The sequence below is a fragment of the Perna viridis genome, chromosome 12 (genome assembly GCF_037379345.1).
Source record: "Perna viridis isolate PV_CMFRI_1.1 ecotype Kerala chromosome 12, ASM3737934v1, whole genome shotgun sequence".
Lineage (NCBI taxonomy): Eukaryota > Metazoa > Mollusca > Bivalvia > Mytilida > Mytilidae > Perna > Perna viridis.
Genome location: NC_142456.1, coordinates 33,445,502 through 33,462,357, shown reverse-complemented (window position 1 = coordinate 33,462,357; position 16,856 = coordinate 33,445,502). Strand labels below are relative to the sequence as shown.

Genomic DNA, 16,856 nt, shown 5'->3' with positions numbered 1-16,856 from the left:
CGCCTTTGCGACAACAATGTAGACAAGGAAGTTAAAAACACCATTTAGTTCAAGTTGGATGGTATATGTGTTTGGAGGCGACTGACATATACATGTCAGGGACCGGATGAAGTTCAAGTTATGCATGTACATGTATATGGATCGAATAGTTTCGGGGACCCGCTGAAGAACATAGACATGGGTATTGAATATTTTAATTTAGATACTTTCAATCTGAATAAAATCAAACATAACATATATATCAATGGAGAGAACAGGAATCACAGATTTAATTCTTAATTAGATTCCTAGCGATACTTGTCCGGAGATCGTTTTAGCACAAGATTTGCAATACACCACATATCACACGTACCATTCTTGTACTAAACAGTAATTGAACAATTGGTCTGATCAACGAAACATTTAGAGACACCCATCGAAAGGTTAAGTTATAAACGGCTTTACAAATTCCGGAAAACCCATACGAACCCCTCCCGTCAGAGAACTGTCACCCTCGGAAAACATACGTTACAAAAAATGGAAAAACATGATGTCATGATGATGTATTGTCTAGGTTTTGCTGTCAGTCATGTTAACTATACGAATACCCTTTTAATAGGCGTGAAAAACAAAACGCATTTGGTTTTGTTAAGGTTAAGTGTCGGTATACGGAGGGGATATGTGTGTTACAGTAGAACATGATGCACTTTACAAAATTAACAACATGATGAGCATCGAATCCAAGATCCCTGGCCTGGCATTATAGGCCGACGCTTTACCAACCGAGCTAAAGGCCGTAGTACTCCATGTGTGCAGTATTTTTGAAAATATACACGCGAGAGGAAGTCACCGATACAAATCAATGACATTATCTGCTGAATTGTCTGAAATGGGGTATGATTTTTATCTCCTGAATTGCCTGAAATAGTGTGAGATTTTATTATCTCAATTGTCTGAAATGAGGTACGATTGCCTTAGAAGGATTTGACTGTCTAGAAGGGGACATTATCATAATAACATATATAAAGGGGGATCACCAGTGGAAAGTTGCACATTTGACTCAACTGACTACATGTATGTTAATCTAGTTATGTTCATCTGGCAAGGCGAACGGCATATATTTGTGTACTACTGGGTACGTATATATGTTAATCTGTTAAAACTTGCCTGGAATGGAGTAAGGATTTTGAACTACTAGTACCAGAAAACCCCCGTCAATTTTCAAACCAGCATCCCCACCATCGTGATGAATTAATAATGATTTAATTTCATAATAAGTCATTATTTATACTATATGATACTCGGCAAAGTGTCATGATGTCACTTGAAGATCAGCAAGGGAAATGCACTACGTGTATGACATGTAAAAACACTAGCCCAAGCCAAGACTCGATCGCAACTAATCACTTGTAAGTAACTCAATTAATCATTAATTGTTTTCTTAAGGCCACTGTTGTATGTTGATTGATGCATTGATGATTATATATATATTTTCAGTTGCACTGTTGAAGTGCATTTAACATTTCAAATCACATCAAGGGGAGATAATTCACAATGATCAGTGCAGCGAGTGGAGAAAGTATATATACAGTAAGCGAGTTAACTCGGAAAGATATTTGAAAATAAAAACAAAACAGACAGAACAATAACTGCTCAGTAAGCAATGGTTTTCAGTTCGATCTGTAAGTATAGATTTTCAAGACAAACTTCATGCTATAACAGCTTCAAAACAAATTGACATTTACACGGTTGAATGGAAACGTTTTCGCAATAAATTCCTGTACACGACCATAAGGAGCGAAATAAATTTACAAACGAAAAACAAAAAGGAAATCATATTACAGTAGTTCTTTAAAACGAACGGACAATGCAAGTCTCATTCTATGTTCCCCTTACTGGTGAAAGAAAACGCTAGTATATGTATGACATATTCACCTTCGGAAATAAGTCTCTTGTCTTTAATCTAAACGACAATGATAAGCATATACTTTTATTCTCATCAGTTAGATTGTAGAACTTTCATTTGTTTAAATCCACGCTGACATTGTTTTATCAGATTTTACTGTTATTAATATTTATAAAAAAAAAAAAACATAAAGTACTTAAATTAGGGATTCTATACATGCAGTTTGAGAGAGTAATCAAGGGAACCAAGGTTACAGCGGTAATCAAAAGAATGTAATCCAGGGACAAAGACCAGACATGGAAAACCGACATACATAACAAAAAACATGAAGTAACTAGAATCATACATACAAAGTAACAAAAGCAACTGAGCAACTCGGACTCCACTAAACACTGAGAACGATAAGCATATACTTTTATTCTCATCCGTTAGATTGTAGAATTTCCATTTTAATTATAGAAAAACCTTTGTATATGAGATGTGAACGAGTAAACCAGTGCAATGAAACTCGTTCAAAAATCTTCAATTTTTTTTTTTTTTTTTTTTTTTTTTTGCATAAATTTATCTGGAATATGTGTCTTGATTTACAGTAAAGAACTTATTTGCCCGACATTCAGAGGTGATTCTGTGAAAGTTGCTTAAAGGCATTATTTGAACAGTAGCTACACACTAGTTTGATCAATTCTAAAATCTTTTTGAATCTTAGAAGAGCCTGCAATAGTCATTTGACCTACTAGACATATTCAGGCCATTTGTCTGTATCTGTAGGTGGGTGTCTTAATCTTCCTCGAACAGGTTGTATTCCGGGTCTTGACCGAACAATTTACATCTCAACATTTCAGCCTCTTTGTGTTTCTCGGACGTATACTGGTAGTACATGTTAACGACACCTTCCAGAACAACAACTCTCATTCGAAGAGGATATCTGTAGCTTCTAAGATTCTCCGTCACAGCCTTTTCGTATATGGCTGTCAGGTTATCTAGCTTTTCGCTGAGAAACAACAGTTGCTGACATGCTTTCTGTGTTTTGTTCTCTGCATCTTGGAGCTGCTTGTAAAGTGAAGATTGCATTTCGCTGGACTTCGTTTTCTTACTTTACAGATTGCAACTGTTTTCGTTGTCCTCCATGTACTTTATAGATTTCATTTCTTTTCGACGGATTTCCCTTTCTAATATTTAAAATATTTTGTTTTCGTTTCACTTCGCACTTGCGGCGCCCAGTATATTTTGTCTTCTTTTTTATTTTTTTTTCTTTATTGTAGATTGTTTCATTTTATGTCGTTTAGTTTGAATTTTAAAAAAAGTTTGATTTTGAGTTGTGTGTTTGATTTTGTACTGTTGATATTTTGAAACCTTCTTTGTTACGGAGAAAATGTTTAATTGTGAAAATAAAGTGTTTGGCAAGCTATTTTCTGACGGTGCACCATCCGGGTATAGAGGAACCGAATAACAACCTCTTCTGTTACAGGAGTAGAAAACCAAGATTCGAGCAAAATTAATCAAAAGAATGTGTTCCAAGGATAAAGACTATAGGAAGGGGAAAGAAACACACACACAACAAGGACCATGAAATAGGCAAAATAACACAAGTATCAAAAGTACATACGCAACCCGGACTCCACTAAAACCGTAGCGTCGGATTCAGACACTTTGAAAAAGAGGAATGCGAGCCGAGGTTCCGCAAAAAAGGGAGCCAGGACATTATTTGCTATGTTTGTCAATTTTACCCATTAAAAAACACCAAAATTTCCAAAAACATTTCTTAACAATTCACATTTATTTGTTGCATGCAAGATTTTACAACTCAAGTCAGCACTTTGGAATGTAACAATATTCCCATCGAACCTTTTTGTCCGTCGTATAGCACCAAGGTTGTGCGGAATACGGGGGACCCGGATCTCGACAGTAGTTACTATGCAGGTCTGCCTGGTTCTTCGGTATGTTGTCCTTGTACCTCTTATGAGGATTGTCTTGGTCCCATCGCTGACACTTACGGCCTGTCACGGTACAAGTATTTTTCCCGTCATAAACGGCTTCTCCGTTTTTATTTACCGTATAGCACTCTTTTGCTGTAAAAAGGGAAAATAACTGTGTAAAACAATGATGAATAATCGTTATAAATTACAGACCCAGACCACATGCCTCTTTTGGACCTATAGCTAACTACGAAGCAGTGAGCGGTTATGGAAACTATTTCCTCTTGATTAATTCTAACCACAATATTTCTACTTGACAAGCCAATGGTTAAACATGACGTTTTGAAATTTTAAATATTTTCGTTCTGTGAAAAAATTCTACTTTGGCGCAACGTTGGTCCATCTTTGGTCCTACTTCATTCAGAATAATCATTGCAATAATAACTTGTTTTAGAAGTTATTTGTACCTATTAATAGGAGTAATTTTCAATTCTTAAATCAAAACCATGATTACATAATTTGCCTTTTTATATATTTGTCCATCACAGAGCCAACATTGAACCAACGTCGAAACAACTTTGATAAAACAAGTTAAAACGCTTACCCTACCGGTGCACATGGTCCATGCTCCCAGGTTTAGTGGAGTCCGAGTTGCTCATTTACTTTTGTTACTTTTGTATGTATGATTTTAGTTACTTTATGTTCTTTGTTGTGTATGTCTGTTTTCCATGTCTGGTCTTTGTCCCAGGATTACATTCTTTTGATTACCGCTATAACCTTGGTTCCCTTGATTACTCTTTCATATCATGTCAATCTCAAGAAAAGTTATACAAGAAAACAAATCCTAGCATATGAAAGCCGATACAATGTTGCATCTAAACTGAGATATTACGTTGAGCCAATGATGGTCCAACGTTGAAAAACAAAAATATTTATATATATAATTTGAATCTTTTTCTTAAAACAAATTTGGTTGTTTTTTTTCACAAATTCTGTAAACTGAACTTAATATTTTTGTAACAGGTATTCGCATTTAATTCAGAACTTAATAACTTAAAAAAAATTATTATGAATACACATCTGAATTATGATAACAATCATATATTTGACTATCTCCCCTTATGCAGTTCTGTAACGAGAGTATAATACACAGTGACACTTTGTTTTTCAAAACAAAAATTGTCTTAAGTTTTGAAAATATGTATTTATATTTTCAATGTAAATGCCACTTAACACATAACAGTGACAAGCATTATCATTTTCTATTTAATGCAAAAAAAAATAGGAAATTTTCAATGTCTAATATACCAATGCTTGTGATATCTACATTCATGATAGATTTTCTTGTTTTAATCTTGTCAACTGCAATCAGATTTTCATTCACATATTTTAGCTGGAAACAATTCATTTGATAAACTTGATCTATTTGAAAATACATCCATATTGCGAGCGTATAAAGCTGTTTAACTACGTTCAAAACGATATAGCCAAAACATAACAGTGTTACTAAAGGTAAAGAAAATTGATCGAACTGAACGCACTACATCTGTATGTAGGGGAACGTTCTTTGTACTGTATTGGGATGACTTTACTACGGGGTCGATTTAATGACACAAGAAGAAAATTCTCATTTAACCAATAAGAAGAAAAGACCGTACCAGAAACAAGCAATCATGAAAACGTTTATGTCAACACGAAGTCATCTATCAGAAACCCGGAATGGGGAACCAACAAAACGCAAGATATACGTATGGAAATGAGCATTCATAGATGAATCAAAAACTCAGAAGTAGATATGGTCAAAATAAAAAAATCAATATTGACAGTCAAGTAACAGAATGTGGAACTCCATACAGTCAAGCCTGTTGCAACTACAAGATAAGCATGTACAAATATGCTGTCATCAAGATTTCATCAATCGAGGATAAAAACAGAAGTCAAGCGAATAACCCGACCAAAACAAAGAAAGCATTTATAAGTCAAGGAAAACCAAATCTCAGAAAGACTTCGAAAATACAAGACCTCAAAAGGGGTGCAAAAAGCATATTCCAGCTACATACAAGACATAGTAAGCCAAGAAATCAGAAACAACCCTAGTAAGTTCTATGGCTTTTTTAAGAGCAAGAACTGTAACAACATAGGAGTATCATCACTTAAGTACGCAGACTGCTTAACGTACTCTGGCAACAAAATGAAAGGCAAAGATCCTTAACACCCAGTTTTCATCAGTTATCAACTGCAACGAATGTTTGTCTACCACCAAGAAATTGAAAAGCGACCTATTTCCATCGATAGACGATATTAAAATCACTGAAAATGGCGCATATACATATTAAACTCCTTTCTGGCCTGAACATTTATAAAGCAACGGGACCAGACGACATCTCAACTCGCTTAATTAATCAATTCACTAGCTGCAGAATTTGACTAAACTATTCACCGTCTTCTTCCAAGCCCTTTCGAGAATTGAAAAAAAAACAACCTGAATGGGAAGACGCAAATATAGTTCCAATCGTCATGAAGAGTAACCACAAAGAATCCAACTACAGGCCTTTATCCCTCACAGCAATTCTATTCAATTGGAACACGTCATCTGTGGCAACATCCACAAACATCTGGAGCAGCATCTACAAACATCTGCAACAAGTTTCCATACTTGCAGACGATGAAAAGCACGGATTCATTAAAAGAAACATCATGCGAGTCCCATCGGATACTCACCATACACGACTTAGGCAGACGAATAGACAACAAAGGACAAACAGACCTCATACTACTACACGTTTCTAAATCCTTCGACAAGGTGTCACATGAGAGGCTGCTATAGAAAATACACCACTACAGCATCAGAGTCTCAACAGTTTCCTGGCTAAGAGATTTTCTGCACAACTGGCAACAGAAATTATTATTAGAGGGGGGGTTTCCAACAACAGCTCTAGATTGATCCGGGGTGCCCCAGGGGAGTGTACTCGGACCACTGATGTTCCTTCTCTTCATCAACGACTTACCTGAGTATGTACCATCTGCCCAGGTAAAATGTTCGGCGACGACTGAGTCTTTTACCAACAAATAGAAATCGCAGGTGATACAAGAAAACCTCCAGCGGGATCTTGACGTCCACGGTCATAAGCTTTAGGAGGCAGACCAACAAAGTATTTAGGGGTTCAGTTCACAATACACTTAGCAGGAACCACTGCATCAGGATCAGGAAGAAGGGAAAATCAACCAAGGCCGTTTTTACCTAAAACAGTTTTCATTTGTCTTATGGGCATACCAGGGCACTGTGCTATCAGACATTAGTGCGACCACTTAAGGAATGTGCATGTTCCATGTGGGACCTGTATATACTACAATAACATAGCCAAACGAAGAACAGTCTGCTTGGTACTTCATAGGTATGGCAAAACCACTATCGTTACGTTAATGCTTCAACGTTTGAATTGTACCAACTGCTTGAAAGGAGAGCTAGGTGCAACGTCATCATAGCAGTCATCACGAATAACGAATACAAGACAGAATAATCAACTCAGCCATCTGGTTCTATTTGCTAGAAAATAGGTCTATCGATACTCATTATTCCCGGACGCTATTCGACTTTCGATTAGGCTACCACATTCTGTGAATCCTGATTCACCTTCAACGCATTCGAAAAGAGGGTGCAGTCAAACCAGATTCGATAGACAGCTATATATATGAAGTACCAAATTCACTCTGTAAAGACTGCACAGAACGGTTTTTTTCTCGCACAGACCACTGTATATGAAAGTACGACGATACTCCTTTGGGCGGACTGTACTGTATTGGAAGGTGAACTGGATGAACACCGCCATTGGTGAAACGATAATACTAAATGTACCAGTGGTGTATCTAGTTATGGGAAATAACTATCACATTATAATGCCGTTAAAACAGTGCTGTGAATGCAGGTTTAAAAGATGGTCTAGTACTAGTAGCTAGTTGCCTACAAGATAACAAAATTTCATAAATACTCCAGCTATGTTTTAGAAGGTAGATATTTACATGATAACGAAATATTATAACTGCTCCAGATGTTTCTGCTAGAACACACAGAAACGGGGCAATGGTCAAACGTGTCTATATTCTCCCGCTTTAAAGCTGAATATGACGCTGTTGATGACTGAGATTCCAACACACATTCTATCCCCTCTGATATTTGTGGTGGACTTGTACAGTGTCCTGAAAAAGAATGAATACGTTGAAACGAGATATGTATTCCCCCATAAATGATGTTATCACACCCAAATTAATGTAATTTCGTCCACCAATCGTAATGAGGGAGCGTATTGTTTTTGTTTTGACACTTACAATTCTTTTTTGCCAACGCTTTGTCCACATAACTTCTTCGAAACGACTGAATGGAATGAAGCCAAACTTGCCACATAAAAAGGCCATCATTTGGAGGTGTGCATGCACATGTAGAAATTTCAATGGTGACCGCCATTTCATAGTTCTTTTTGAAGACGAACAATATCATAGAGAATAGGGTGAAATCGTAGAGACGTGATATTTGGTTTTAAATTGGGCAATATATAAGGGCTCCGATCGTCTGGTCGGCCATATAAAAAAATTAAAAATCGCTGCCGATCGTTAATTTTGAAATAAGTCAAAATATTTTGGAGAAACTTATTTTAAGAACTCCTGTGACAATAAGAAGGTTTTAGAATATCTTTGTCCAACAAAATTAATAATGGTTATATTAAAGACTTTTTTCCGTGAAATTATTATACTGGTGATCCCCCACAAGTTCGGCGTCATTAATACCAATTCCAATTTCGGTAAACGGTATTTGTTACTATGTCTGTGATGTGTTCCTGCTATGCACATACATAAGTTTAACAGTAAAAAATGGTGTTCTTAAGTCCGTACTGCTTAGATTTTCTGTTATGTTCATCTTCACCGAACACCCAAATTACAACATTATTTGAAATTAGAAAAGGTGTGAAAGTAACTAAGAAAACGTCAAACAAGCAATAATAAAATATTGTGTTTTAAAAATGAAATGATTTTTTTTTTCTATTTTTTAAAGTGATCAGTTGCCCTTTTCACAAAAAAATCGTAAGAGTAAAATTAGTCGTAAGTTCTGACGTCACAATACTTTTATTTACTATGACGTCATAACTTACGACTAATGTTACACTTACGATTTTTTGTGGAAAGGACCACATGTTTAAGAAAATATTAATTTGCAATTTGATTTTGTTAAGGATGTGTGCTAGATTGTTTTTTCTGTATTTGTCATATATTTCAAATACATTTTAAAAATCAAAGTATTTGCAATGTAATGTATTTGACAAAAAATTCAAAAGTAACTGAAAGTATTTAATTACTTTCACAAGTATTTGAACCAATCCTTGCTTTGAATTGTGTTGTCAGTACAGTTGTTTCCTTCTTAGAGTATTCCACTAATGTGCAGCTATTGACGGCCGACATGTTGGACTGAAATCTTGCTAAAATGTCCAGAAATACAAAATATAAATTACGGGCATTCGAAGACAGAATATATTGTTTAATGAAAAAAAAATAGTAGTTTTAATTCATTGATCCAATACATGATAAAGAGCCTGATTACACTGTGCACATGGTGTCTTCAAGGAATGCCAACATTTTGAAAACATATATTCAAGGATTACATGCCGACATTCAAAATACACAGAAAGTAAATACTGGTTATTAAAATGAAAACAAGTTAATAAGAATAATTAAGGGAACCACGATTCTGGCGGAAATCAAAAGCAAGTAATTCAGGGACAAAGACCAGAAATGGAAAACAGACACACAACAAAGAACACAAAAAAACCAAAGTAATACATACAAAGTAACAAAAGTGAATGAGCAACTCGCACTCCACTAAAACTGGGAGCACGGACCAGGTGCCCCGGTAGGATAAGCGTCCTCTGCTTTTCTAGAAACACCCACAGACGGAAGAGGACAGGAAAACTATGACACGTTGAACAAATCAGTTTCCATGGTGCAGAAGGATACACCATAACGATCCAGAAGTTCATGATGACGACCATACAACTTCTGAGTTGAAAAGGTAGTTTTGTCGTATAGTAGGGTCATAGTATTCCCTTATCATCGATCTCTACGTGTTGGTCAAAATATGAGTGCTGACTTTGGCTTCTTTATAATTTGCTTGATTATGATTACTTTTCTGTGTAATATACTGCTACTTTTGTGCTGCACTTATCCCTGTTTATTTCTACTTTTTGCAATATTTTTAAGGTATGATCATTTAAAGTCAAGTTGTCTTTGTCGATTAAGTAGTTACGAGATCTCAAATCGTTGTCCGCCGCGCGTTAATGTGAGATTTCAGTTAGTTGCAAATCTTAATGTAGGTCTGTGGTAATGATGATAGTTTATAACTAATCCAATTAATTAGGAATTGCTTACCCAAAATTAAAGGAATGAATAAATATGTAGTTGAACATGAACAAAAATCCTTCTAAATAGCCCGCTTTCTCGCCTTGCAGTCCCGGAAAGTATCCCATTATGTATGTTCACAGGATTATACCAGAACACGGGGACGACAAGGTTACCTTAACACAATATATTGCTGACGAGATACTGTAAACGTATCAATTTTCGTGTTTGCTAATTTTCGCGGATTCTGTCGTGAACATATTTGCGGGTATACACCGCGAAAAGTAGTACGTTTACAGTATATATAAATACATATATCCATACAGACCTTTCCAAACTATAACGTGGCATTAATAGGCATTGTTTTTTACAACATATTAGTTGTAGCGAACTATTTTTTTACTAAGCGAAAAGTTTAAGCAACTTTGAAAACTACACAGTTGTGTCAAATCCACGAATTTAAAATGTCATAAACAAAAAACCAAACAAATTGCGAAATCCTAAAAAAAATCACACGAACACACGGACACAAATAAAACAAAATTTGGCAGAATAGATGTCTAAAAATAGGTACACAGTATTGTTACTAAAAGTAGCCTTACCACAAAAAGCCTGGTCATTTCTGCCAATGTTCATTGCGAGCAGCAACAAAACAGAAGTGTTCACCATCCCTAAACCTATTCCAATAAGATAACCCTTCCAGATAAAAGGATTTTTGTACCATTTATTGCGTAGTCCATCTATATGCAATACAAATTCACACGAATAAATTTAGTATCTGTTTTTATATACGTACATGTAACATGTAAACGTGTTTTTTATTTGTTTAATTTCCCTTCGTGTATTTCCGTGTAAAAACTATTGACCAAACATTACGACAAACGTGATGGCTTTTCATTCAAAATTGTCAATTTTCCTTTCATCTGTGGCAACATCCCTTCAGCGCCTGCGAATGGAGTGTTCATATCACAACTCATACGTTATGCCAGAGCTTTTTGTTTCGTGCTAGAAGTCTAAAAAATAGGCTTCTGGAGAAGGGCTATGTTGCTACAAGATTGACGTCATCACTACAAAAGTTTTATGGCCGTCATCATGAATTCGTGGATCGTTACGATGTATCTATCTGCGCCATGAAAACTGATTTGTTCAACGTGTCATATTTTTCTTTCCTCTTTCGTCTACCCCGGACTTGACTTTTTATGAGCAACTCGGTGGTTGTTTCTAGAAAAGCAGAGGAAGCTTTCCCTACTGGTGCACCTGGACCATGCTCCCACTTTTTAGTGGAGTCCGAGTTGCTCATTTGCTTTTGTTACTTTGTATGTTTGAATTTAGTTACTCTATGTTCTTTGTTGTGAATGTCTGTTTTCCATGTCTGGTCTTTGTCCCTGGATTACATTCTTTTGATTACCGCTTTAACCTTGGTTTCCTTGATTACTGTTTCCCTAATAAAAAAAACCTAAAAGGAAAGTTATTTTTATTTTATATTTATTCAAACTATTTCAATTAACCATGTCAATGTCTCTTTTCAAAAGTAAAAATGCTTATTTGAATTTTCCACATTTTGTCATAGTTAAAAATGTCCTGATTTCTACAAACGTAAATAATCTTTCCATTGTCGACCATCAAACAGACTTTGTTTTCCCATCAGTTTTAGTTGAAGAAGAACGTATTCCTGTGATGTGAAAAGGCAAAATATATTGCAAACCCTTAAATGGGATTAAATCCAAAGTGAAAAAATACATTAAGTGTGAGTGTCTGTAAGAATCAGTCTTGATGGGAAAAATAAGAAACACATGTCAAAAATCCATCGATCTGGAACATGCATGTCAAAAACCCATCGATCAGAAACATGCATGTCAAAACACCATCGATCTGAAACATACATGTCAAAAACCCATCGATCTGAAAATATAATGTCATTCTAAGACCACTTCTATAATTGACAAGACACCAATATTTAATCTTTGCATCACAGGACTGTGTTAAAAATTTGTCAATAGAATGTCAGAAAAATGTGGTTTTTGAAAGAGTTGTTCTGACCTTGAAATTTCAGTATATTTCAATTTAATGATATCTCAATTTACCGAACTTTCTCGAGAATGTTGACAATTCTACTACGAAAATGAACATTCTCTTGCAATTATTATCCCATATTTATACCTCAGAAAAGTTTACAAACCTGGGCCTTCTGTCTTTTAAAAGCAAAACATCCCATCTCCCCCAATTTTTCGAGAAGGAAACGATCTGTCATAGTGCTTCAAATTTAAGTTTAGTCCGCCTTAACATTTGTTGGGGGTCCACGCCTGTCATTCGCCCTAGTTAAATTTAAGGAACAAAGAAAAAAATGTCTTGCCTTTATTTGTTTTGTCCGTATGTTGTCCAGTTCTGTATTCAGCGATTTTAGTAATAGTATCGTAAACATTTTCCGCCTTGTTGGAGGCCAATGTTTGCATATACATGTTCCAGCTCTTAACAATTACGTTTTATTTGAAATAATGTTATTTAACAGAAATATCTTCTAAGTTTACAGATAGATGATTGTCTCTTCCGCCAGACAGAGATAGAAAATTTATTTTTGCCGGAAAGACAAAATATCAAGGATATATACAAGTATTTAGCAGAAAAAAGAAGATTCTTGAATATATATATTCATGAATACAAGTATATATATATAGAGAGAGAGATTCCCCTTCAGTTATGAGTGATTTCCCTTGAGAATATAACAATAAAACAGAAAACAATGATTAGCTGGATTTTGTTTATTTAATTGTTGTACTACAATCAACAATATGCTGTTTATAACATTGTTTAATTCTTTTCATGTGATTTTTTTTTTACAAAACGCATTTATTGACTACAGCTTTATAGCTGCTGCTGACTACAGCTTAACAGCTGTAATTTATCAGAATTGATATACTACTTAAGACGATTTTTAAAAAAAAAAACTGTTCGTATATCGTTAAATGCTCAGCAACCGAACGATGAATAATGCACAACCGCAAATATAGAAAACGTTCAAACGTTTCATTGACTGGAAAGTCACGAAAAAAAATAAACCTATCCAAACCGAACAAGGTTACTGAAGGTTTTGTTCGGTTTACACAGTGTCACTTACAACCAGACAGTTTCAGTCTTCTTTAATGTCTCAAAGCGGTAATTGACAGTAATGTTTTACTGCTAATGGACCAAGATTCATCTGGTTTGTTTATAATGTAATGACAAAGTCAAACTGTTCGCGTTAAAATGTTTCTTTTAAGACTTTATTGACAATTTCAGACCGGGGATGACCTAGAAAATTTTACCTCCCTACAGCAATAAAGCCAATATGGTTTTGTGAGAGGTTTTAATAAGAAAAAAAATGTTAATTTTAGTGCTTGATCAGCTGTAAGTAAATAATAGCACGTGGTAGAGTATGAATCATAACATATCGCATTATTAGTTCATATAACTATAATCCAATGTATTATAATTCCAAGATTTGATATCAATGAAGCTTTTGTGATATAAATCCAGAGAAGCAGAATTTTAAATAATTATTGTTTAATTTTCCCAACAACAATATATATACATATAACTTAAAAATTCCACATACTTCTTACTTAAAACTAGAACATGTCGACTTTTCATTGAAAACAAACAAATTAATATGTCTGTTCCAAATTTTGTTTCTCTATTTATAGCTTGTTTCTTTGTAGTTTTTTTCCGTATTTTGCTTCGTGGAGCATTTTGTCTTTTGGGTTCCAAATACAATTGAAATGTCAGTCGACATTTTCGTTCCGGTGACATACTGTTCATTGACTCCTGGCATTTTAGTTCTCATTACTGAAGGCAAATCTTTTGTACTGAAATATATTGAAACGTTCCACATATTATGTGTCTTTCGTTAACAAATAATCTTCTTGGTGAGTATACACAGTTCACTTGGGTATCACACCCAACAAAACATTTCTGCTTTTTTGTAATGTGATAACGGTCACCTTTGGCTCATTGTTAGGATCCTTTTTACACCTCGAGTCAGTATGGCTGATGATTGTTATTCTGTTATACTGATTTATTTTAGCATTACGTACAATATCATGAATATTGTATTGGTACCTTCATGAATAGTTATAGTACAAATATTTTTCATAAAGTATATCTTACATTTTTTTTCTGCTTATAAAGGTAAAAATAACATATATCAGTTTTTCAGCTAGCTAAAACTTGTGCTACATTGTAACTGGTAAGTTGTCCTCATATATTCTATTATAAAGAAATACATGTTTTGAAAGGACCTGTTTATCTTCTAGAAATGGTCGTACATACATGTATCTGTTCCCAAACTACTCTGGCTATTCAAGAAAGTTAACCGTCTTAAAAATGTATCTCTGATTGTACTTTTTATCTAAATGGAAGCACAGCTTCTCTAGGATTGGGAAGGCAATCATCATGATCAATATCTTTTTAAAATAAATGTCACCAGCTGTGTACAAAATTTGGTGTCCATTTGATTATGTCAAAGGTATGTGTAAAATATTCCCAATCAGCAGCATGATCTCTGGAAGACTGTTACATTTCTTGAATCTGTATAAGTTATGTAATGTAGTTTAAACAATAGTTTTGATACTGTTTGAAAGGGTAAAAATAAAGTTTTAATTATCTTAAAGCTTTCCAGACTCATTTATATATATATATATATATATATATATATATATATAGAAAGGTCTGAAAAATTCCCAACGATGTTAGAACTGTCCAATTTGCGATGCAAATTTTTGGTCGTTCCCTCCGCGGGACTCGAACTCGTACCGCTGTGACATGTATGGCAACACCGCCTGAACTAAGTCCAGCGCCCTAGACCACTCGACCAGCTAGGCTATATAAATATATAGCTTTCGCTGGCCGGGTCATTCCTCCTCGTAGGATTAATCTAGGACTGTAACTTAGTACACGTTGGGAATTTTTCAGACCTTTCTATACGTTTACATATCTTCCCTGTATCAATTGGATCCGATGGAGCAGTGTAATGAATAGAGTCGTCACATTCTGAGACGTTGTATAATATTGATTTGTTGTGACATGCATCATTAATTTGATCCTCTATCCTACATAATACACGGACTCCACTAAAAACTGAGATCATGGACCAGATGCACCGATAGGGTAAGCGTCGTCTACTTTTCTAGAAACGCCCGCCGAGTTGCTCATAAAAAGTCAAGACCGGGGTAGACGAAAGAGGAAAGGAAACTATGATACGTTGAACAAATCAGTTTTCATGGTGCAGATGGATACACCGTAGCGATCCACGAGCTAATGATGACGACCATAAAACTTCTGTAGTGATGACCTCAATCTTGTAGCAATATAAACTTGTTCCAGAACTTTATTTGTTATAATTCTTGCGCGATACAAAAAGTTCGCGTAGTTTCGGCAAACTCTGGTATAACGTATGAGTTGTGATATAAAAACTCCAAAGCAGGTGCTGAAGGGATGTTGCCACAGATGGAAGGAAAGTTGACAATTCTGCATGAAAAGTTATCACGTTTGTCGTAAAGCTTGGTCAATAGTTTTCCTTTACCATCAGAGTAATGGCATTAGAAAGTTGTAAGATAGCATATGATCAGGCTCCACCTGTATTATGTGATTTAATATGTAAACAAACTCATTCGTACAATTTCAGATACAGGAACTTATTACAGAGACCACATTTAATTTAAAACAACTAGGTATGAGAAACAATCATTCAGGTACGCTGCTCCAGCACCGTGAAATTCTCTGCCCCAAAACGTCAGGCAGTGCTCAAACTTCAATCAATTCGTAGCAATGATTTCAAGCTGGGAGGGAAAACATGTTCTTGTGTTGCTTGTAGCGACTTTTAATCCATGCATGGAGCAGCGACCCCGTAACCATATTTTGTTGATTTTATTTATTTTTTTTTTGTTGACCGCCTGTATTGCTTTCAGTTCCATTGCTTGATTTGCTCTTTTAAAAATTACTTTTTATGTCGGTGTGCTGTACGTATGTGTCTTCCTTATTGCTTTGTCAATGTATTTTACATGTATGCATGAACTGTATAGCTATTTATATACCTTATGTCGGTTATACAATCTTCTAAGAGCTTATGTTGTACTGTTGTTATGAACTTGCCGACTTAAAACAAAGCTTATTTGATTTGATTTGTTTTTTTTCTGGAGGCCATTAGATTTTTGAAACAGTTGGCAGGAATTAAAACACTTCACATGTTCCCAACGACAAAGAATGGCTAATCATCTGTGTTTTTCTATTTTGCCGGTTTTTGTTTTTCATTACTGTGTGGTAACTGGTAAATTATAGTTGAATAAAGTTAATGTGAAATATTTCTTGTTTTTTATGAAATATTTTACGTAGATGTTCCGATGACTGTGTCATTATACACTACCGACCTACATTGGCGTTATATTTTCACCACCACGCAATAAAATTACTCCATTTTTAAATACCCTAAATGTGAAGTAATTGATTAACATATGTGTATTAGGATAGTGCTACCCTAAGCCCAACCTTTTCTCACTTAAGAGACAAAATAATTCCTATTTAAAGCTGTGCGAGATTTCCTTACCTCACCATCGGGTTGAGACAGAACACTAGTCCAAATTTCCTCTCACACTCAACCCTTCTCACGGTTTGGGACAGAAAACGTGACATGTGATTGA

At 35.2% G+C, this 16,856-nt stretch overlaps 1 protein-coding gene and 1 long non-coding RNA gene across 6 annotated transcripts; one reads left to right on the top strand and one right to left on the bottom strand.

Annotated features, from left to right (window-relative positions):
- Positions 1–17: 17 nt before the first annotated feature.
- Positions 18–16,519, top strand: LOC148602115 (uncharacterized). 3 transcript variants are annotated; one of them, XR_015917127.1, is made up of 3 exons: positions 18–181; positions 1,477–1,661; positions 12,709–16,519. It is a non-coding gene; the product is annotated as an uncharacterized LOC148602115 (long non-coding RNA). The 3 variants fall into 3 exon arrangements; XR_015917126.1 differs by lacking the exon at positions 12,709–16,519 and adding an exon at positions 2,728–3,293; XR_015917125.1 differs by lacking the exon at positions 12,709–16,519 and adding an exon at positions 2,476–3,293.
- On the bottom strand, positions 3,663–16,842 carry LOC148602114 (plasminogen-like). 3 transcript variants are annotated; one of them, XM_088555286.1, is made up of 5 exons: positions 16,763–16,842; positions 10,788–10,925; positions 9,150–9,269; positions 7,822–7,998; positions 3,663–3,954 (listed from the first exon to the last, which is right to left on the bottom strand). In XM_088555286.1, the coding sequence occupies exons 2-5, from the start codon at positions 10,852–10,854 to the stop codon at positions 3,695–3,697; spliced, it is 624 nt and encodes a 207-aa protein (XP_088411412.1). In that variant the 5' UTR covers positions 10,855–10,925; positions 16,763–16,842; the 3' UTR covers positions 3,663–3,694. The 3 variants fall into 3 exon arrangements, with proteins under 3 accessions (XP_088411412.1, XP_088411414.1, XP_088411413.1); XM_088555288.1 differs by lacking the exon at positions 10,788–10,925 and having other exon boundaries at positions 16,763–16,831; XM_088555287.1 differs by lacking the exon at positions 16,763–16,842 and having other exon boundaries at positions 10,788–11,606.
- Positions 16,843–16,856: the final 14 nt, after the last annotated feature.

Bases quoted from the DNA above. Each gene is read 5' to 3' on its own strand.
- LOC148602114 (XM_088555286.1), bottom strand. From the start codon at position 10,854: ATGGTGAACACTTCTGTTTTGTTGCTGCTCGCAATGAACATTGGCAGA. The intron at 9,270-10,787 runs GTAAGGCTACTT...TGGACATTTTAG, and splicing joins AAATGACCAGGCTTTTTGTG to CAAGATTTCAGTCCAACATG. The intron at 7,999-9,149 runs GTAATTAAATAC...ATTCTTTTTCAG, and splicing joins TGGTTCAAATACTTGTGAAA to GACACTGTACAAGTCCACCA.